Below are 23,531 nucleotides of genomic sequence, written 5' to 3' on the forward strand. Positions count from 1 at the left end.
TTGGTTGTAAGAGCACTGATTCAAAGTGATTCTTCTTTCATTTCATGTTTATATTTCGTAGGTAAAGTGTGGATATGCACCACTATTCACAGGCACGCACACAGGGAAAACACATCCCCAGTACAGCAGAGAGCTATTCAGCAGAGTAATCATCAGGTTTCAACTTGGCCCTCAAGATCACTCATCCAAGCTTTCAACTTAACATCATTAGCCTTGACATTATGTTTTCAACAAACAAACAACAAAAGGGACTTCAAACTGCATTGTCTTCAGTACGGGCTCGGTGGTTCACGAAAGCAGACGTCTGAGAGACTTCAAAAAGCAGCGTAGATGCCTTTCATTAGGTCATAAAGTGTTCTTCTGAAGCACTTGCCTGAGCTGCCTGGCGGCCATGTCTGTATTCTCTGCTTTAGTTACAACATTGTGGGGAAACAGCAACAGCAGGAAAACAATGATGACCCGAGTTGAGCTGAGGCTGTATGTAACAGGACAGGGTGAGAGGTGTAGGGCTGGGGGGGGGGAATCGCAGATGAGCTCCAGGTGGTCCAGAACACACACACACGGTTGCAAAAAGACACACTTGCAAGCACACGCTAGCCTGTATATTCATTCAGAAATGTGCACACATAGCTGAGCACATGTGGACAAACACACAAAAATGAATGCATTGCGTACAAATTTAGAGCGCAGCATGAAGCTAGGAACAATCCTGGCTCGCTGTCTATTAACAGAGCTGAAATTAGAAGAGGAGGATTGAAGTAATCTTCCTTTAATTTCTCTTTGGATGTGTTCCCAGGGCTGAGTGAGACATGTAGACTCTGATGTGCTGTATGTTAGGTTCTCAAAGGAGAATGAGGCAAGACCCCCTGTCCCCTTAAATGGGTTATTGGTGGAGGGGGCTTGATAAGGGGGACATACAGAGGACAAAGCTAGAAGACACAGCGGTACAAAAAAGACCCAAGTTAAAATCCAGAAAAAAAAGTAAAGCTGGCTACAAAAATGAAATGAATGATGTTCAGAATACATTGGCTGCATTTAGACAAGCACAGGTCAAGAGGACATTGTGGATGGAGGAACAATTTCAGGTGCTGATCACCAGGCTGCACTGGTGGGATTCAGAAGCAGAGTTTAACATGGAAGGAACACCTGTAATACATTACACTGCGAAACTAAGTCATCACCGCGCACATGATTTTTTTTTTTCCGTTCTGGCTTGAGTACTGGCAATTCAAAATACTGCAACTCAAATGAACACATTATCAAGAATGGATTTTAGCCAGCGGACTGTTCCAAGTGTTGGAATATGTGAGGTGCATGTGATGATTCATCTTTGTCATGCACATCTGAACCACCGGAGCAGCTCCAAACAGACAAACTGAAACAGGTGAGGTATAAAATCAAGCCCACCTCTTGATTATTCAAAACATCTGAGCTATGTTCTGGAGTTGGGTCTCAAGTGGCTACATGGCACCTATCCGTGCATATCTATCATTGCCTAAATTTCATTTGGGTTTACATGCCTCTATCGGGTTTCAGGGCCGGTCACAAGCCTCGAGTACAAAGACATCATTCATTTCACACATACATTCATAGATACCACTTGAGGTATACATAGAATAATGTTTGGTTCCTCAAATGTGTACTTAAGAAACAGATTTTCACAGTTGCAACTGTGGGGCTGCAACTAATGACAAGTTCCATTATTAACTTATGTCTTGTCTATTTTTTAAATGATAATACATTAATTCTTGGGTCTATATATTGGGAAAAAATACCCAGCACAATATTCCAGAGCCATCAAGTTGCTTGTTTTGAAAGCGAAAAAAGTCAGTTGACAATAATAAAACAGATAATGTAGCCAATGTTCACATTTAAGAAGCTGAAACCAGCAAATGTTTGGAATTTATACTCGACAAATGATAATAATCAATTATCAAAATGTTGAAATGTTGAACATATTATTTTACCCCTATGTGACCTGGATAACAAAGTATCATAAAGATATGGAAAGAAAGAAACTGTGCACCCATGGAAAATCTTCCAAAAGCCTGGAATGATGTGTGAATTTTTATGGTTTAATTTTGGGGTAAATATTTAGTTAAATGAGAGCAGTCCAAGAGGAACTCTGTAGTACTTCGGTCAACCGCAGGATAGTATACATATTGTATTGTATAGTCAAATGAAAAAATAAATCCTCCACATACATGTATGTACGCAAATGCAAACTCACATAAATGGTCTAGCACACACATGCACACACACTTTTACTACACCATCTTATTTACAGAGAGAGAATCCAATACTCTCCATCACCTGTTATTCTAGGTGGAATCTTGCTTATACAGGTGTAAGAAAAAAAAAGTTTCAGTTTCCTCTTTTCACCTCTTCAGACAAAAAATGTGCGCTTTTTCACTGAACTAAGTCTACTATGGTGTGTGTACATATGTGTCTGTACTAGTTGGCCTGGTGTGCCCTGTTTTTACTAGTCCCCTGGGTGTGTGACCCAGTTTCCCTTGCAGGCAGGGCGAGAGAGGGCACTCCTGACTCCTCCTCACCTGAGTCGACACCCGATCTCAGGGTTCACGGTGGGGGCCCGCTGCCTCTCCTCAAAGGTCCCGTTTGTTTCCCTGCTCTAATAGAATTCCAACCTTCGTGATTTTATCAGGAGTTTTCACGCCAATTTTGCCAAAACCGATTGAGGAGAGAGTAAATTCAGCTGCTACTGATCTCAAATAGATTGAGTTTCCAAGGGGCCAATTTAAGAATGTGCCACGGTTATGCTTTGAGAAGAAGGTTGGTTGGGGTGCGGGGACTGAACAGGCAAGGTGAATTGTTATGACTGGCTGTCAATTAGCAGTTGATTCACACAGGAGGGTCAGTGAGACATGAACAAAAAAAAAGGGGAGGGGGGAAGATATACATTTTCATAACAAAAGAAGGGCAGCAAGATGAACACTGGCTATGAAAATATGTATGTTTAAGATAAGCTGAGACAACGACTCTTACTTAACAGATGCAAGGCAGCCAAAATGGAAAAGGAGATGGATGTGCAGGGAGCCTTATTTATTATTACTCTCAGCAGCAACAGGGCGAAGGAAAATAGTGCTAAGCAGGATGGGAAGAGGTCAGGGTGAAAGAGATCTGGCCCTCGAGAGGGTTACTAGCCAGACCGACTGGTTAAGAGAAGACCTGTAGGAACGCCGGCTCCCACATTTACAGACAAATACATTGGACAGAGCCAGGAATCAAAGCAAACACCGGATTCAGACTCTTTTTCTCACTATGACATGTCTCATCTCCGTGGATTTCTCCCTTACTACTTGTTCCCTCATGCATTCTCTGTCATTTGGCCATCCTCTCTCAAGCTGTCTCCACTCTCTTAGTGTCTGCTCGGTTCCTTTTCCATGCTTCGGATTTTCAATCGCCTCTGATGTCTCCCTATTTCTGTTGGCCAGCAGAGCACATAAAAGCTCCTCTGACACCTCACTGTCCTGGAAAAGATCAGAAGGTCGAGAGAGAAACTTCAGTTCTCAAAGCTGAACAGCTACGAGACAATATGAAACACTCATCACAAAGAGGAGCGGCCTTGGAAATGGTTTACTTTAAAACATACACAGACAAGGATCCAGCCCCAGGTCACTCACTGAGCCAAGCTTGTCAACAACACCATGGCTTACATAAGCCGTCGTATGTGCATCTGACATTCAGCAAATACTCCTACATGAACAAGAGCATAATTGTTATACAACAGGGCAGAATAGGTTAACAAGCTTCCATTCTCCCACAATGTAACACTTGGTAGCATGTGGACGACTGAGGTGCAGAAAGGTCTTCATTTGTTTCATGGGTTTTATTATTCTATTTATCTCGCAAGCAAAAGAGTTAGTTCAGGGGTAGTCTATATCAACGCCGTTCCACTTCCTCGATTGCTTTGATTCGGCCGGATATTCGGCCGGATATTCTTTTTTGGGCTGGATGTCTGTTAACTTCCACTTTGTGTTGTAATTTTAAACACCGGTTGATTTATGACTACTATGGTTACTGCTCCTCAGATCTCAGTTTTCTGTCGCACAACTAAAACAACTTTTGAACGTACACACGACTGTGATTGGTTTAAAGAAAAAAAAAACAGAGCAAATTGGAATGCAATGTGTACTAGCCAGACCCTCCTTTGAAACGCTGTGGAGGAAGGTCTGGCAATGCAATACTAGTTCAGGGGGATTTGAGGTGTCACAGTATGGGATTTTTCAAAGACAAACAAACAAAACATTGGAAAGCTTTGATTCTTAACTGGAATCTAAATTAGACAACTTTAATATGTATGAAACAATAATACTTGAAATCTTCACCGTCCAAACACATGTAACTCTAGCTAAGTGTGGTTGTGTGGATTTTGTGCACAAAAATCACATGCATCAATAAAAACGCTGCCTCCTCCCCACTAATAACCCAAAACTGCTGTCCAAACCCAGTGACAAACCAAACCAGCTCCCGACCAGCATGTTCGTGCCTACTGTAAATACACTTCTTACAGCGGTTCGTCTTGGCTGGCGATCTATAGTGCTGCATTAGTCCAGCTTTGCGTGTGAGTGCAGCTCGTGTGCATCCTTAACACAGGCGTTTAAGATGTAATAGTACAGTAAGATCATAATCTACAGACTGTCAAATTCTATCCGTCTCCAGAGAAAGAACCCTCTAACTGTCAGCCAGCTAGCTGCTTAACTAGCCAGCTCTGGAAGGACCAACACTTTTCCAACCAACCCGCCAGGGAAAAAGAGATGAATGGGAGAAGACATAGAGCATGGAAAAGAGAACAAAATGATAAAAAAGGGTAATGAAAGGAGAGTTGGATGATTGTTAAAAGATGCTGAAGATTGAGAAAAAAAGACAAAGTAAGTGGTTGATAGAGAAGCATATAGCCTCACAATACAAACTTATGTTGTGATACAAAGCGGAAAGAAAAAGAAAAAAGAGTGGGAGAGGAAGAATAAAGATAAGGCAGGTAATAGTTGATTGAGAGGTTTGCCCCATGTGTGTTTACTAAAAACTGTAATTCGGAGGTTCCTGTGAGGCCTGATACCTTGCCCTGAACATGGGTGCTGTTTGTGTGTGCACTGGCATCAGTATGTGTGTGTGTGTGTGTGTGTGTGTGTGTGTGTGTGTGTGTGTGTCTGTGTGTGTGTGTGTGTGTATGTGCATGAGTGTTGGAGGAAGTCTAAAGCCCTGTTTCCCATGCGTGTAATCATCCCAGGATGAGGTGGAGGATGAAGCCGAGCGGGACTTCCCCTGCACCAGAGGGTATTTTCCTCTCACACTGTGGTATAAGCACATGGCTGACCCGGGCTGCCTCTGCTAGGGTGTGTGAGAGAGGAACATACCAACATGGGACGAGGGAAGCATTTAAAAAGAATATTTTCTTTTCTGGCTTTTAACCAGTTTGGTGGGACATTACTAAAATACTTTGGGAGCTTGTCATTGTGGCAAGTTCATGGCAGCCAGACAGTGATGCCAACATGAGAGGTTACACTATAAAATCCGCTTAAAGCAATGGGTGGCATTGAGGTGGCAAAAAAGACAATGCTGTGTGTATACATGTGTTGAGGAAGATGTGGTGGTTAAGAGAGAAGAGAGACTGAAACGAGAAGCCCCCAGAAAGACTTCTCAAATAACATAACAGAGCTGATGCACAAAATGCAAACACACAAACAAACAGACACACACAGGTCAGCTTTTCAGTCATGAAGCAGTATTACAGTACTGGCTCCCAAATAAAAGGCTGCAGGCAGTTACCATGCATGGAATGTAGGGACCATCTGTATGCAAGTGTGTGTGTGCACATGTGTGTGTGTGAGGGTATACACTTCTGTGTTGCTGGGTGACAGTGCTGATGACAGAGCGCTGAGATAAGTCCCAGAAGCCGCTCTATCATCTATTCATAGCTCTCTCGCTGAGGGACCTCCTGCTGCTGAAAGCTGCCTGATCTCAACCCAGCGTCGCTTTATCATCAGCAGATTTATCAACAGAGATGAAGTCAAACTGTGACGGACCGTAGCAAATGCTGCGATAAACATCCTAATAATGCATTGACTTATAAAGCAACAAATGTGCGTAATAGACCGCTTAGAAATCATGTTGCATTTGCTTTGCATCTCAATCATGATTTAAGTGGAAACCGGGATGGAAACTGGCTACGATGCACAATGACACAGAACACACAGATTATGAGAAAATAACAATCTTGGACAGAGTCTGTATGTAAGCATGTAAGGGTCATTATAAAAGTGCGTATGTGTCTGGACAGATTCTCTCGAAGTGCAGCTCAGTGACTAGAAATGACTGAAATCACACACAAGGCTTGCACATACTGCCCACGCGCCTGGCTTGCCTCCCCACTGCCAGGGAACCCAAAAGCCCCTACAAAACAAATGTATTAACCCAGACAATAAAACACAGCTGTGAGTGGTGATGGGAACTGTTTGAAATCAGTGCTCGGGATTGTGGAGAATCTGTTCAAGGCAAACAGCGTGTTCTCAAAATTTCTAGGAAAGAAAAAAAGAGAGCAACGAGCAGTGTTTAATTTAAACTCTTGCTGGGGACAGTGCTGACTAAGAGAGCGAGGAGATATTGAAGCACAACAACAAAAACAACTCCTTTGCACCAGATGCCAGACAGAGATCCAAGACCTGTTTTTAATTGAGCCCTTTGAACAGGTTGTATAAAGGAAGTACAAACTAAACTGTCAAATACTATAAATATCATTACGGAAGTTAGGTTTAAACAAAAAATACAGATACATGCACAAATTCCAGATTTCTGATATGGGTAAACTGGCAATGGAAACACATCTGAACTTTATGATTATTATTTGTAAGCTGTTGGCAGGGGGTGGACAGGCATCTGTTTAATTCTATCCAGTTGGTCTATTCTAAGGACATCAAAAGCCTTTACCTGTTCCAAACACATACTCCAAGCAATGTCAGTGCACATACTAGTGATATTATTTGATGGTGGTGTGTCTAATGTGTTAGCAGGGGGTAGACAGGCTGCTGGCAGAGCCGACTGCGAGTGAAGAGAAGCAGCCCTTACGAGCTGGGGTCTGAGCATGGAACGTCATGATGCTGTAGTTCAACGCACCACTAGAGGGCTCTGCAGCTTGTAGAATAAAGCTCCTGCAGAGCCGACCATGTCTTAGCCAAACTGACCTCCCTGTTGCAGGTTCTAGGCCAAGCAGCCGGACAGATGCGGCCGCCAAAAGACTTACGACACTGCGATAGATGGAGGTACAAATAGTTTCACAGAGTGTCCAAAAAGTCAAAGCCAGACCACATTTATTCAGAGTAACCTCCATGCTCTGCAGCTGCACAGAGGTGAAGACACACACTGACTGACCTCAGTGTTAATGATACTGTTACGCTCCATAATGGCACTACTATAAAACCGAATGAGTAAAGAACATTGTATAATGCACCTGAAATTAATATGGTACAATAAAAGTAAAAAAGTGAAACACTGAGAGTTCCCAACAACTGTGACCAAACAGCCAATATTAAATGAAAGCAGAGGAATGTTCCCAAGCATATATACTTCATTTCTCAATTGTGGATTGATGATCATTATATTACATCACTCTGGACCTATGGGTCATTTCAATTTCACTTAATCCAGCTGAAGGGAGCAATACCACAGCGGTTGGATGTGAATTTCTGAACAAAACGTTGATTGTTCCCATCTTTGGATAAACTGCGAAACATGGCTGAGGAAAAGAACCTAACATTTAGCTGCTACTGTCACAGTGCCTTTGAGCAATATCCTTAATCCCCCAGCTCCTCTGGCTGGAGCTACTCAGCACAAATGCACAGAAAACTGAAATCATAGAAGAGGTTTTTTTGTGTGTGTGAAGCTAGTTGCTGCTGGAACAGTTGGCAAAGATGCTCAGTTTGCATTGCCTTGAGAAATAAAGGTATAAAAAAAAATCCATGAACCTTTCTTAAAAGGACTAATTTTTTAAAACTATTGCCAATGGACCTCCCAGAATAGCTGCTTGCTGAACTTTCTCATCCTGCCTTGAACCTGGATGAACCCTCTGCAGCCGTTAGCTGCCCCTCAATAGAATCAAGCCATGAATCATTACAAGTCAGGGGTGAGGGCTCCGAGATCACCCAAATCAAAACCAGATGCACAGCAGGCACCTCCTAACTCCTGTATAAATAACTAAATAAATGAATAAATAAAGAAGTTTGATAACTTTGCACTGTGTCTTCCCTCATGAGTTTCTACAGTGTTGCACAACAACAAATCTGACTTGATTGTAATTTTTTTAATTTGATTTTATGATGTTGGTTTGCATTCAGGAGACAGTTTGCTCTGTGAATGCACTCTACATAAAAAAGAGGGTACCACACATATTGTCCTTATTAGTAACTAGGATTGTCAAGTACATCTGTAGTGGTAACAGAAACGAGTGATCACTGATTTTCCAAGGAATCCAACCACATCACTTCACAGAAGCCTTTATGGCGACTGAGTCATCTGACACAGTCACTGCACGTCAGTACACACAGCCTCCTGTAAAGTATCCTAAGAGGAGATAACAGTAAAATCACTCTGTCAACTCACTTCCCTCGTCTACGACTCTCATCCTCACCACAGCTGGTAAATATTTTTATATTGTGTTCCATTAGAAAGGTTTATTAAGCGGTCAGACAGGGCAAATGGCGCCTGGGAGCTCCCTGTCCTGTAAACAATAGAAAGCGCCCTGAAAGCTGCAGCTGAGTACAACACAGTAAACTAAGGTCACATTAGAGAACCGCCTTGCTTTGAGTGAGTAAATATTTAAATGTGTTAGATTCACCCAAAACAGTGAGGGGTGATAGTTAGGGGCACTGTATCAGGAAAACGGTCATGATGTATTTTGAGCGAAACTGGCACAGCCTCGTGCAGTGATTTGTTAATGGATGGATGTCAAACTTTGGTACCAAGATGTTAATCATCAGCAAGAGAGCGGTGATCTGAGGGGTAAGATGTGATAGATGGAGTATGGGAATATAACTACTGTAGAGCACGGCTTCATATAACCTTGTGTGTGTGTGTGTTTCTGAGTACAGCAGAATTTATATATTATATACTTCTGAGAAACTGAAGACTGAAGAAGTGCAAGGACATGCTGAATCGAGTGATTAATTACAGTACATACCTCAGCACGTTTCTCAGGAGTGTCCATCCCCACCAAGTTCTCTCTGAGAAGCTGCTGAAGAAGCTGCACCTGGGCAACGCTGAGGTAGAAATCCAGACTGCTGGTCACATTTACCTCTAGAGAGTGGCCACACACCACCACCTCCTACAGAGATGAAGGAGATAGCACAGGGGGAAATGAAAAGAGTGAGGTGGGTGGAGAGAGCAGGAAAGACATTCAATAACACATCAGGAGGGTTTGTGACCTCATGCACTGCCTCTCTTTCTCTCTCTATTTTTTTTGTTGAACTCTTGGTCTATTTACTTTCTATCTCCCTTCTGTCTTGCTCCCTTTAGCTCAGTTCTTCCCTCCTTCCCCTCTTCCCTCTGTCCTCTCCAGGGTCCCACCCACAGCCAGCAGTTCAAACATCAGCCTGGAGGCTACATCTAACAGGATATCACTCACTAACACTCTGGGTTCAACTACACACACATGGGCCAGACCTACAGTAACTACACACAATGGTATTCGGCAACTACTGTGTAAACATGATCTATTAAGACCCACTTTTAAAACACATTTTCCAATTTAGATGTATGCAACATATTACGGGTATGATCAATATGATTGTTACTAGTAGCAGTAATTTTAACACACAGTGTCATAGTAATATATATTTACATTAATAGTTACAGAATATGTTGCAGAGGTGAGCGAAAATTTAGACTGTAGGTTAAAGATGCAGGGCATTTAGAGATAACAAGGAATAAATGAATAATGCAATAAAGATAGTTGTTACATTTGTGTGGTAAGCATGCATACATCTAACTGAGTTAGTTGAAAATTAATGGATTTTGTTATAAAAACTGTTGTAATTTATCTACACTGCGTAGTTCAAAGTCCTGTTTTTGTTGTTACTGGCTCTGAGTCTCTATATCTCAGGGAGTGATACAAATCACATTTTGTGTGTGTGTGTGTGTGTGTGTGTGTGTGCGTGTCAGTGCAAACTATGGATTAGCTGTTACGTATTGTCAAGGGGCACGTTAACGTGGACGGACGAGGCATCAAAGAGGCAGGAAGTTGCAGAGAGCTGTGCCAGAAAACATCAGCTGTATAAGCAGAAAGGTTTAAACTGCGTGGGTCAAAAGCCTCCATTACACGGCGGACTGGCGGAGGGAATCCTAATGAGTAAGTTTCTGTATGTTAAGAAGAAAAACGTAAATACTTCTGACATCTCACATAATCAATGTCTATTTTCATATGGACAACGGATTGTAAGAGTAATGGTTACAATCATGGTTATAACAGGTCATAGTCAAAGGGCATTAGGGAACAAACCTCTGCGTAGTAGACAAAGAAAAATACGCCACCTTTGACTCACTGTGGGTTTCTTAGAAAAGGACCTGCTGTTATTAATTATTAGATATTGAAGATATAAGATATAATGTCATTTTATGACTTTTCACTTTGACTGTTTGAATTAACTTGCCACAGTACATTAAAATACACTCTTGCAGAAAAAATGAAGACTTTTAAGAGATTCATATAAAGCTGTGCTGAGTGGATACTGACCTCTGGCTGTCCGCAGTCAGGGGATATATTCTTGCTGAAGATGATGGCTGGGGCAGCAGTCACCCGAACAGAAAAGTCAGTCAGGATTGGTGTCAGGATGGCCCGCCGCTCCTGGTGCCTCCTGATACTGAACAAAGATACAAACAGGATCAAACTATTAGCAGATGCCTCTTCAGATAAGTTCCATAACTTATATGCTAAAGGTTCCTTATCATGGTCATTTTCAGGTGCATACTTCTATTTTGGGTTTTTAATAGTTTACAAGCTTTAATTTTTACAGTATTTTTCTCATACTTTCTGAATATACACCCTCTGTATGTAACGCTCCGTTTTAGTGCCTGTCCCTTTAAGCCACCCTCTGGATTAAGGCCAGTCTGCTCTGATTGGTCACTGTTTCCAGGTTTTTCGTATATGCGCTCTTGGCGTCTCTGCACCGTCATTGCAGCCGAGGAATGACTGTAACAACACTGTGGCAGCACTTTCTATCTACATATAGTATAGTTGTGACATCACAACCATTACAATGAAGTCCTGACGACTTGATTAAAGGCACAGTTCCTGAATATGGACTGTGTGCGTTTCTATGTGGATTGAACGTTTTTGTACTTTGACAGTATTTATACAGCACCTTGGCTTGATCATAATAAAAAAGACATGGAAATCTCCATTTCTACAATATCGGACCTTTAATATTTTGTTAATAACTGAGAAAAATGATGGCATAAATAGAGACATTTGGAGGTCATTATTGTAATCAAGGGATTACATGGATGGACATTTTCATTGAAAAAGTTTTAATAACTGAATTATATTTTTGGTAATAGTGTATAGTCCTGGTGTTAAAGTGATTTTAGCATTATACTGCGATACAAACAGCTACCATAAGGGACAACTTATTCAATAACATTCCCCAACTTTTATTTACTAATAACTTGTCATGGTTACCATTGTAAAATATTTGTAACATTGTCCCATCTGCCCAGGAATGACAAGTCAACACTACAGAGTCAAAACCACAAAATGTTCAAAACGGAGCTTTTGTTTTGCCCTTAGCTGACAGGCAGACACAATTTTCAAACTTGCTCTGGCTTTTTAAATTCAAACCAGTAGGATGAAAAGCTGAACTCAAAATAAAAATACTTTTTCTATTCTATTTTCTCTCGCAGGCCAGACCTGTAAAATATTCCCATAAGTGACCTTTTTAAATTTCTGGTCCAACACATTTTAGCTGAAAGCTTGAATATGGTTACAGAGACAGAGTGAGACGTTATTTGACAAGTCTTAATTGGGAACACCCTTTAATTGTATAAACAAGATCAAATAAAGACCCTCTCACATCAACTCTCTCTATTTCGCTAATGTTCATTCCCACAATCAAGTCATATTTGTGGGAACATTTGTTAGTAGTAAAACAAATATACAAGGGGGCTTTATAAAGTGGTGTTAATTGCCACATCTGCTGCTATTAAAACAATCAAGTGGTACAGCTTCCAATATTTATAGTTGGCTAGGATTAGAAAAGGCCCTGTTTCTAGGTGGCCTGGAGTACAGTATTCAACCAGAACCAATATCATATTCACTTCAGCTACACAAATGTGCATTACCAGTGCCCTTAAGGGATTATTTTCAGACACATTGCTCTGCATAGAGAGGTTAAGAGAGGCCTAATTCGGAGGTGAAATGATCTGTGAGGCCAATTGGTGTTGGCTAATCTCCCCTCAGACAGGGATTGAAACAATGAGTGTCTCGTTGCAGGGGACAGGTGCTATCATTCACCAGCAAGGCTAGAAGGCGTGAGGCTCGGTTTACCAGTAATACAGGGTCCCCTGACTGGGCTGGAGAACTCTGTGAGTGTGTTTGTGTGTGCGTGCAAACCTTTGAATGGGTGTGGTACAAAGCAGAAAAAAAAAAATGGAAAAAATGACTTTGTTTTCATACAAAGCTACACAGTGTTAACAGTAAGTGGAGATATCCGCGGCATGGTCAAAGAGAGAAAGGCTAGCGGAGGGTGGTTGACAGGAGGGGAGAAGTTCACAGCTCCATGACACGGGTCTTTCCTCGCCGGCAAACTACACACTGTGAAGAGGACAGATGCTGTCAGTGGATCCATAGTGCTGGAATTTCCTTTGCAAAACCTCAGGTAGCCAACTGAGGCCACTGCAAATCCGCAACTACTGGAATTGAACCTAAAGAACTGCAGAGTGAACATGCCAGTCCAGAACTGGGGAAAGAGAGAGGTGGGGGGAGGGGGGTATTGATGTAGGGAATGAGGGAAAGGTGTGAACTTTGGAAGTGGTGTGTGTCAAAACTTGTTACAACCGAGGTGGTGTACTTCTGCGGGTGATTGCAGCAGACAAGTAAAGCTGTGAATTTGACTCCCCTTTCTTCAGTGTGTTGGAACATTCTAAATCACACGTTCGTTATGACTCGGTCGTGGTGGTGGCTGAGGCTGGGGTATACACTGCAGCACAGCTAAGCCCAATTTCCAACAGAGCTTCCAGAGCTGTCTCCTGCCACGGCAAGGGGAAAGGGGAATGAGGAGGCAACCACAGCCAAAAACCAACAGCAGCAACTTTGACCTCAGTGTGATCACACAAAAGCATACTGACTTGACTCACTGGTATGAATCTCAATGATTAAGGATATGGAAATGAGACGAGACAAAGCTTAACATTCTGATAAGGAAATAAATAATCACTACAACACTTTACATTGGCAACAAGCCAACGTGACTGTTACAGTATAACACTGTGTGTCAATACTTTAAGTAACTGTTAAGCTACATGTTAGGTCATCCTATAATCAAGGTTTGAATACAAATCCAGACATGCAGCTATAGTTTGTTTAAAGAAAATTGAGTCTACTCAAAAAGGCATCCAGCATCTTTTGGAGCCCAAAGTGGGAGCCCAAAATCTCACCTCGTTGCCCTGTCAGACAATCTGGCCTTGGCACTAGGCCCAAGCAGCCCTGTTTTCATCGACCGAGAAACAAATTGAGAGTTAAAAAAGAAAAATTGCATTTGGATTGAGCCTCAGTAGCCCTTTGCTCATATGAGCTTGACAGACTCAGCAATAAGAGAGTAAGACGGTAACATAGGTTGAAGTCCGCTACTTATAAGGGCAGTTTTACAACAGTTTGCACAGTTAGCAAAGGCCAAGACAAAGGAGGATTTTGGGATAGATGGTCAAAACTACTGGGGACAAATAGAGGGAGAGTGAAAAGAAATCAGGGTGGTCTAGTGGTCAGGAACCAACATCCCATAGGTCCACTTCATTGTCTTGTTGACATGTCAACAACTAAAACTCTACTTGCTTTCTCATTTTGAGTCACTTTGGCTGAAAGCCTCATGATGCCTCATCATTTCATTACTGAAATGGAACAATAAGGTTTAAGGATTTCTATCTTGAACTGACCCAAAAAAGGGTATAGACAGCATTGATTATTTTCTATTAAAATATGACAAACACTTTGCAATAAAGTGAACACATACCAAAACACTTAAAAATATGAACTCAAATAACTTCAAATAACTAAACTATGACAACGAGGACTTACGGCAGATCTCAGAGGGCTCCACTATCATACATTCATGCTGTGTGTATATGTGTGTGTGTATGGGTGTGTGTCATACGGTAAATAAAATATCAGTGTTATTGAGGACTATGTATGACTGATTGTGTGTGTGTGCATTAGAGAGTGTGCCTGAGTTTGACTGTGTCTGCACGTAAAAAGGGTTTGTATCTCAGCCAGCATCACTCTAAGCCCTGATGACCCAACGGCACACAGTCTCAGTCAGGGCTGTGTTGATTCTGCACTGCATTCTTCCACAAGGCTTATTTTTAGTTGACAGGGAACAAATCTGGAGTCTTTGCCTGTGATTCTGTGATTTTTGGGCCTGTTCCCTCTGAAAACATGAGTGGAAAAAAAAGTGTGTGGGGCCAAACAGGCTGTTACACTTGTGCTTGTTTTAGCTCCTGAGTCTATAAAAAATGACAGGGTTTGTAATTATGACTGTGCATGGAGAGGCTCCATGATAGGGCGCTAACTCAATAACTACATGCTGCTCCCACATAAAGACTGATGAGATACAGTTTGAGACATTCGCCATTCACAGTTAGTCTCTCACACACACACACACACACACACACACACACACACACACACACACACACACACACACACACACACACACACACACACACACACACACACACACACACACAACCACACAACCTGACTAAAAGTATAACAATTGAATCTAGACTAGCGGTGTGAATATGTGAATTATACTTGCTGTTGTCATTGTATGGGATTCATCCAATTAGACAGTGGCCTTCAAACTGGGGTCCGGGGACAGAATATATGAATATTTCGGACACGGGCTTCATACAATGTAATTCTAAAAGAACAAATCTTATTAGATAGGGATCCTGGGACAAAATCTTATCAAATGGGGGTCCGCTAATTTGTGTCAGTTTAGGGGTCCTTGTCTTGAAAGGTTTTTTGAACCACTGGACTAAGAATCTCAACGTCGTTCTCTTTCTGGCCACCTGAAAAATGCTATTTACATTACCACAAACACCTTAGTCCTAGTTTAATACGCAAAGTCCTGAGAGCAATATATGGTTCTGTTTAGATTAATAAGTGTTTCACGGGTCACACTGATTCACCGCTGTGTTGTGCTGGGCAGTAAGGATACAGTTGGCTTGTATTAAGTCAATGACTGTCAGATATTACAGAACATTTAGTAAAGAGTTCAATTCAATTATTCAATCCTGTTGTTTGAATGTTTACTATTTTACAGTAGATAAACCAATATTTATTTTCAAAATGCACCAACAACTATTAACTAGATTAACAAGAAAAATGACTTCATAGGTAACTGAAGTGTCTCCTGACCTGCTGGCCATGTTCCACTCCAGGGCCGGGTTCTGGGAGCTCCTCTCACTCTCCACGGACACTCCTCCTTTGGTTCCCTCCTTCTCTGGCTTGAGTTGCTCCCACTGAGCCGTTCCAATGTTAATGGACTGGAGGTCGACCTGATACTGCCGGTCCTCCACCTCTGAACCCGGGTCACGCAGGATGCCAAGGTGCAATGCACGTCTAGAAGGAAGAGAAGGACGCCATTTAGCTGAGTGACTTTTACAAATCATGTAGTGTGCTAACAAGTTTTGGAAGCCCAGACCAGGCTAAGACTTTAGATTATATTAAACTTTACTGATCCCAACTTGGGAAGGTTCTGTGCTACAGCAGCAAAATATCAGACACATACATAATGTACAAGGAATAATGAATAGGTTACAAAACAAGAACAAATGAAGAAAAATAATGTACAAATGTGTATAGAAGGTGTATAAAAGTTGGAATACAATTTTCAATTACTTCTATAGTATTTATAAAGATGTAAGTCAAACCTATGTTTGTTCAAGTTCCACAGTGATGTACTACATGAGTCTTATCAAACACTCAGTGAAAAGTTGTATTGCCTGTGGTAGGAAGGATTTTCTGTAGTGGTCAGTGCAGTACTGAAGTCTAAAGATCTTTAAGGAAAGTGTATCAGGTTGGGAAAGTGCACAAATCATATTCAACTAGCAGGTGTCTAGGTCCAACTGACCTAAACGTAAAAAAAAACATGAATAGGTTTTATTTATTGTTGTGGGGGTCACATTTGGTCAGGCTGTACTTTATGCAGTCAATTACAATGAAGTCCATGACTCCAGGAGTAGACCAGGTAGTCTGTAATACTGAACCAGTAAAGAGGTTCTGGCAGCAGGCCCTAATCATTGCTGACTTCTTTCTTCCCTTTGCCTATGCAGTGGTTTAGTTTCTTACAGCGTGATTTATGACTAAATCAAAGCTTTTGGTACAGCCAGGCCTCAGAGGCCTCAGGTGAAATCATTTGCCTTTTATAAAGTTCAGATTTATGCCAGCCTATCATTGGCAGTAAACATTGTTTAAACCCCTGGCTCTACGGCACAGTAGTCTGGAGACTCTTACTGCCTCTCACTTTTCTATTTCTGTCTCCAGAAACACAGGACTTCCACAGTATACACACACTGTGATATGGTAGAAGAGATGTAGAGATATGGCAGGAGTGGGCAGCGGTGTCTCTGTACTTGAAATGCTACAGGCAAGTGAGCAAACGCTGTCCCATCAGCGCCAAGAAAAAATGATGTCATTTACTTTGCCTTTGAGAGACAAGATCCTGACGAATTCACAAGGCAAAAGGAATAATCAAAATTCAACATCTGCATATGACATCAGGGCTTTCGGTTCGTTATGATATGTTTATTTGTGCTGGTGAATTCAAATGAGAGCTTAAATGGTATAAATAAGGGCTTAAAATGGCTACAGATGTAGTGGCAGCATGAGTAGTTCTATTTGTTTCGGCAACGTCAATGGCAATTTTCATATAGCGTTTCCCTCCCTTAGCCACACTGGAAAGGCCTCTACCAGAGCGTGATGTTATGACAATAAGCACCAAGTACAAAAACAACGGCAATGGGAGATCAGAGGTGTATAACTGGATTTAGCTGGATTTGTTGACATACAAACAAGTGAAACAGATCCTTAATCAACATTTGGAACCACATTTATCAACAGAGTATAATATAAATCAAACCAAGAGCCCTGTAAGATTTGGGTGGGATGTGTCAGTCTAGATTCATTAGGGCTTTTGTAACAGTACCTCCATCACCCTCCCCAACCCCAAAACTGTATTTTTCACATTAAACAAACCACAGTTACCTCATATGCTTTCCAAATTATCTCTTAACTTCAGCTTATTTAGGAGACTCTCTTACTCATAATCAACATTACATGGGAGTCTGCAGCCAAGTCTCTGCGTTGCCGAGCTGCAGGGTCATCTCCAATGACATAAATAAATATGATAAACATTTGTCTTGGTCATGCAGCCAGTGGAAACCGGTGTGATTTAATATCAAAAGACATATTTCAACCAATCGCAGGAAACGAGAGAGCTTCATTTCTGACAAATGAGAAGGGGAGGAATTTTGGAAGTTCCCCTTGGGGTGCAATAATAATGGAAGCCAGATTTTCTTGTTGTACATGTGGGGGGAAAACACTGGTGGTTTGACATATTTGATTGGTCATGTGAAGACCACACTGCTTGGCTAAGAGGAATCAAAGAATGCCTTGGGAAAGCACGGCACTCACTTTGCCCAGCGTATACAAGGATGAACTAAAAACACACAGAGCGGGGCAGGTGGAACACACCCTTCTTCTGGGTCTCACATGCCATTATCAGACATCTGCCCGCCACTACCATGTGGAAAATATGGAGCAAATTGCGAATAACAAGTCATAAATGACATGCTTTCGCAGATGAGGAAGGCATAGAGGGAGGGAAGGGAGAGGGGGGAGAAAGAGAGAGAGAGAGCGGGAGAGGGAGAGACATTTTTCTCGAACACAAGTACTTAGTTTTGCCCTTGTTCCTGAGCCAACCTTATTTTAATTGCAGGAAAAGACCACAGAAACATTATTTTTTACGACAAAATTCTGCTATTTATAAAAACGGATCAAAAGCTCTGCAGTAAGAACGCTCCGTTTCATGGCATCCATGGCTATTATTTTTAAAAACATTTCTCCCTCTTCTGACACAATTTAAACCCAATTTGAGTCCGAAAAGCCACTCGGCCGAATTCGCATCAGAGCTGAAATATGAGGGCTCCGATCCAACATTATTATGGCACAAAGTCAAAACCTCCATCCAATTCAAACCCTGCAGTGGGAAACAGCAGACAGAATCGCGAAAGCATGGCAGTGTTATGTATCTAGAATGCAGGAAAGGAAAAAGCGACCCACTGGTACTTTATCACTGAGAAAAAAAATAATGATGTTCCAAATTCCTTTGAACAGAAGATATGCAGACAAATTTACAAATGGGCAATTAATTGCAAGTTATGTTCCTCTGTTTAGCATTCTTTGGGTCCGTGCATGTGCTGGGCAGAGCATCAATCATGATTTGTGTTATTGAGTAGACGTGTGGGAGGACTGGGTGCTTAACATGTAGCAGATTTGGGAACGTGTGCTAAAGTGGTAATAGGATTCAAGGAGGGGCACATGCATGACGCACCAGTTAACACACACATTAGCTAATGCACATGAATATACTGATAAACAGCAAATGAGCTTATGTAGGCACACACTGCTGCTGCATGCCGTGGAGGCATTAGGTGCAACCAGTGAAGGATTTACTTTGCTGCTGCCAGACTTGAAATACAGAACTTGCACGATAGGAGAGACTGCATTGCAAGAAAAATAAAGTAAAATACATTGAATGTGTTACATGGATACAGAATCACATTGAACAGAGCCACTGGGTAAATAAGTAAGAGGACTTGTTGAAAAAGAGAGAAAGTGAAATCTTTGGAGAGCCTGATTGCCAAGCTAAGGTTTTTGAAGGCTATGTGCGGTTCAAGGTTGTAAAACAAACCACAGTGGGATCTGGTTGAGGCTTGGGGCCCGATGGTAGGACTCTGGGAGCAGTGGGCTGTGTCAAAGACTCTTGCCGAAGGGATCCTTTGGGCCAGGGTGTACCGTGGCTCTTAGGTTTAAATGGCCTCCCACCTTCCTCTCTCAAACTCATTCCATCCCCCGCGGTCCCCAGCTCCTGCCCCAGGCCGATGGGGCAGGAAGCAGCAGGGTAATACCAAACGCCGCTGGCTTCTGGATCTCGTCACTCTGAAAACCCGCAACCTGAACCCACAACCCCAAACCTGTTTTTCACTCCATTTCCCCAACAATCACAAGCAATACATGTCTGCTTCCACATTCAACAGAGGCAGGAGTGTACGTAAATGTGTGTGCGCAAGTGCCTGTAAGTGTGTGTTTAAGAGAGATGGGGCCCTCTGCTTCTGCTCTCCTAGTAGAAAATGCACACCGACTAGAAATTGTATTGGTATCTCAGGCTTAATTCAGTCAAGTCAAGCTAAATTAGGTTTGTACCAGTCACAAGTGGGCTATATTTCATAAGTGTTCTGTTTTCTTTGTTTTGAGAAGACCTCAACTACTGTGTATTTAAATTAAAAAAGCACCTACACTACATGTAACAGTAATGGGGCATGTGTTGCTCTTTCATTTAAATGTTGTAGTGGGGTCTGCGCGTACGCAAAAGGAACATGGTATTAGCCAACACCATTAGCGTCCAGGAGCTCCTTCGTGGTATTTCTGATGTAGAGAGGCCAAAGCTGCACAGTGGCTTCTCAATCCGCTTGCTATGACTCCCAGTGGCTTAAAGCAAGGTCCCAATGGGCCTGTGCGTGTGCCGAGGGAGAATTCATAAGCAATATGATTCATGAAACTTTCAATTACTTAGTAAGTTAAGTACCCCTGCTTATGGTGGTCCACTCTGAATTGCCAGAAGTTCAGCAACTTCTGAGCTGTGGATTTATGACCCCAGTCAAGACCAATTGCTGTTAATTTGCATCTACCAATTATAGTAATTAAGGCTCGGAATTAGAACGCTGAGCAGCCCTCGGCGTGAGAGGGGGGAAATGTCGTTGTGGAACATGGCGACTCAGCAGAATATAAGACCTCGTCCCTCGAGGATTTTTGTACCACAGCTACTAAAATGATTTTTGATGACTAGAGCTTTTTTTTTTTTTTAACAGGAGTCAAACACGGTCACAAAAACAACAAAATATCCAAGACAACAAAGCTGCAACAAAGCTCCAAATTTGTCACAACTGGCAATAACAAGGGACTTCCTTGTGTGCTGTTCTAAGCCAAGTACAACAATTCCAACATACAGTAGATTTTTTCCTCATTGGCACAATACACAATTACTAAAAAGTATGCTTTTTTTCCACGTATTGTGTCTTAGCTTTGATGTTGAGACACATTCCCATGACAAAAATTAATAATCTATTATTTTTCAGCCCAACATTATTACTCGTCTCCACTGCTGCTCCCAACAGAAGCCTGGTATTCATTAGGCTGAGTTAAGACACTCATACTCATACCAATGATATCATATTTACACAAGATCTTAGGAGGAAACTATTACTTCGATATACAATACAAGCAGGGCTTAGCTTAAGCCCATACCACCCTCAAGACAACAGTACATGATAGGAGTTGAGAAAGCGCTACAGAAGAAGACCCTCTGTTTACAAAGCATACCAAAAGTCAGTGTTTGCGCTTTGATTTCAACATATCTTAATTACAGGAGCCATTTATCTCCCTTGCAGTTTACATGTCAGAGAAGTTATATTGTTATGAACATAGTCAGAATTGGAAGTGTTACTCTGAAGATACCGGCTAACACGTGCTCGCCATGATGGCCTGTTAAATATGTCAGTCTGAACTGGTTTAATTTATAGGCCCATCATGCACTAATTCAAAATCTGCTTCTTGCATCAGAGCTCCATGTTGCAAAGAAGCCATGAGTGAAAACGGAACAGATATTTCAATTGGCTTCGGCCGAGGTGTATTTCGTAAAATTCACGCAAGCCAGTGACTGCGTAAATTAAACTGCTAATCTTTCATCATAGTCCATGATTCATTGTGCAGTGAAAACATACAGTTTGCTGCAATCACAACGTAGACACATACTCATTTATTAACATATTATAACGAGAAAGGATTTTTAAAGCCGTATAATATCACATTTCCTTGGCTGTTCATCAGTCAGAATGTTGCCATTTTCAAACTTACATTTCAGTCTGAAGCACTCTGCAGTTTGTCACACACACACACACGCACACACACTACTACGAGTCATCTGTGTGTCACCACAGGACAAAGCTACCATTTTCCTCATATAATTGAGTGGACCAGAGCTTGTGAAATCACTTTCTCTGTTAGCAGCTACAGATTTGTTATGCTTCCAACCTGCTCTGAAAACAGACATAAGGCTGCTTTTATTAAGACATGTCAGGCATGAGTTTTAGGAGTGGGTCCCTGCTGCAGAGGTGTGAAAGGAATGCCTCGCTGACTTCCTCAGACCTCCGATTGATAACAGATTTAGGGTCCCCACCAAGCAATTTCACAATGATGTAATCCCACTGCCATTTTAATTTGAGAGGCCTTATCTTTATTTAATCGCTAAACACATGCGTGGAATAGATTATTCAGAACTGGCTGCAGTATGGAACATGGCAGGGGTAGCCAAGGATCTGGCTTTCCTTCATATGCAGTCATTTTCATCAAGCTAAAGTAGAACAGGCACATACCTCACTGCTACTTTTACACTAATTAAAGGAAAATAATCCTTTTGCTGGAGGAAGATTCTCTGGCAAGGCACTCAGCGTGTTCACTGGTCAGATTGACAAAGCCTAAAGTGAATCAAACTTTTGAAATTTTGAAAAATAAAGGAGTCAGAGTCACCCAGGACCAAAACCATTTATTCAACCTGACGCAGTTTCAAGTAGATTGATGATAATTGATGAGAAAGCGAGAGCAATACTTGTACAGCTGCACCTCACATGCTGTATCAGACATGCTGTCCAGATTGTCAGAAAATACACGCAGTGATGCATATTCCTCTTATTACTCCCAAATCTTATATCACTTATAACTGTTAAATAGAAATACATTGTAGTCTTTAAGACAATAACTACACGCTACAAGGACAAACGGGCATAAAAGCACACGTAAACACAAAAAGAACTACGGCTGGAAACGCAATTGCATTAAAACATAATGCTCACACGCACAGGCAATATACCATTCCCTGTGATTTACTTCTGCACATAAATTGTTCACTTTGTGCTCCGGCAAGGAGGGTGTTTTATGGAGCTGTAAAATTAGGCCCACTTTATGAATTCAACAGCATGAACCACTACTGTTTTTTCCACTTGATATCGATGAAGCGGTTCAGTATTGCCAAGCTGGTTCACATTAGGCGCGTTGTGTGTATTTTTGAAGATGCTCATTTTTATCTGTGAAAATAAGGGTATTTGGCAGAGCACTTTGAAGTTGATTACACATTGTTTACAGCAATTATTGAATTCTGACAAATGTTTAAAGCAACGAGATTACATATCAAGGCCTTATCCTTCTTTGGATAAAGAATGAAAATTTTCCTAAACAAAGTCAGGGAAATGATGGCCATATTTGATTAGGTTAACGTATGCTACAGGTTTAGCAGACAGGCTGAACAAACATGTAACCGGATAGCTAAAACAGTAGGTCCTACTCGTTGACGTTTGCCTTGACCTTAAACAACATTTTGTTCTAATTCAAATTTCCTTCCAGCAAACAAAGGCAGAGTGAAACAAAATACAACGACTTGCTGCTGGAAGCTCCCACATAATGGAATTAAAAACTTATGTCTAAATCACAAGCTTTAAGGAGAGGCAGGCCAGACTTTAAGAATATGAGAGCAGCTTAGAAGCCCCTGGTGCAGCCCAAGACTACAGGACTACAACCGCTTTCTCATGAGATAGTGTCCAAATACTTTTATGTCAGCAAGGGAAAACAGCATTAAATAATTACAATAATGTGGGGCACACATGCTTCCTACAACAAGCTAATTCTTCCTCCTCTGTAAATGACTGCAGAGCCAGTGTTTATAATTCTAAAACGGATCTCGCATTCATCCAAACCGCCGAGTGTATTTATACAAAGTGACATTTCTATATGGGAGATTTCCCCCTTTTCCCCCTCTGAGGAAATCACATGGGGGTTTTAACTCCCGTGCTCACCTAATTCCACTGGGAGTGATGTTGATCTGGGGAGGGAGAGGGAGGGAAGAATGGAGAAAAAGGTACAAAAAGGGGTGGATGGGAGAGGGACTTAGAGAAAAGACCGTAGCTTCTTTTTT

At 41.7% G+C, this 23,531-nt stretch overlaps 1 protein-coding gene across 4 annotated transcripts in view; it reads right to left on the bottom strand.

Moving 5' to 3' along the window:
* vps13b (vacuolar protein sorting 13 homolog B) overlaps positions 1-23,531 on the bottom strand; it is a 354,534-nt gene that overhangs the window by 114,800 nt on the left and 216,203 nt on the right. For all 4 annotated transcript variants that reach the window (XR_004332501.1, XR_004332502.1, XM_032519244.1 and 1 more), the window contains exons 32-34: positions 15,644-15,847; positions 10,745-10,871; positions 9,194-9,337 (exon numbers count right to left, since the gene is read on the bottom strand). Coding sequence is in view for 2 of the 4 variants with exons in the window: in XM_032519244.1 (XP_032375135.1) it covers positions 9,194-9,337; positions 10,745-10,871; positions 15,644-15,847 (475 nt within the window). In the remaining 2 variants the exon portion in view is untranslated. The remainder of the gene's footprint in view (positions 1-9,193; positions 9,338-10,744; positions 10,872-15,643; positions 15,848-23,531) is intronic.

The sequence above is a fragment of the Etheostoma spectabile genome, chromosome 6, assembly GCF_008692095.1.
Source record: "Etheostoma spectabile isolate EspeVRDwgs_2016 chromosome 6, UIUC_Espe_1.0, whole genome shotgun sequence".
In the NCBI taxonomy this organism is placed as follows: domain Eukaryota; kingdom Metazoa; phylum Chordata; class Actinopteri; order Perciformes; family Percidae; genus Etheostoma; species Etheostoma spectabile.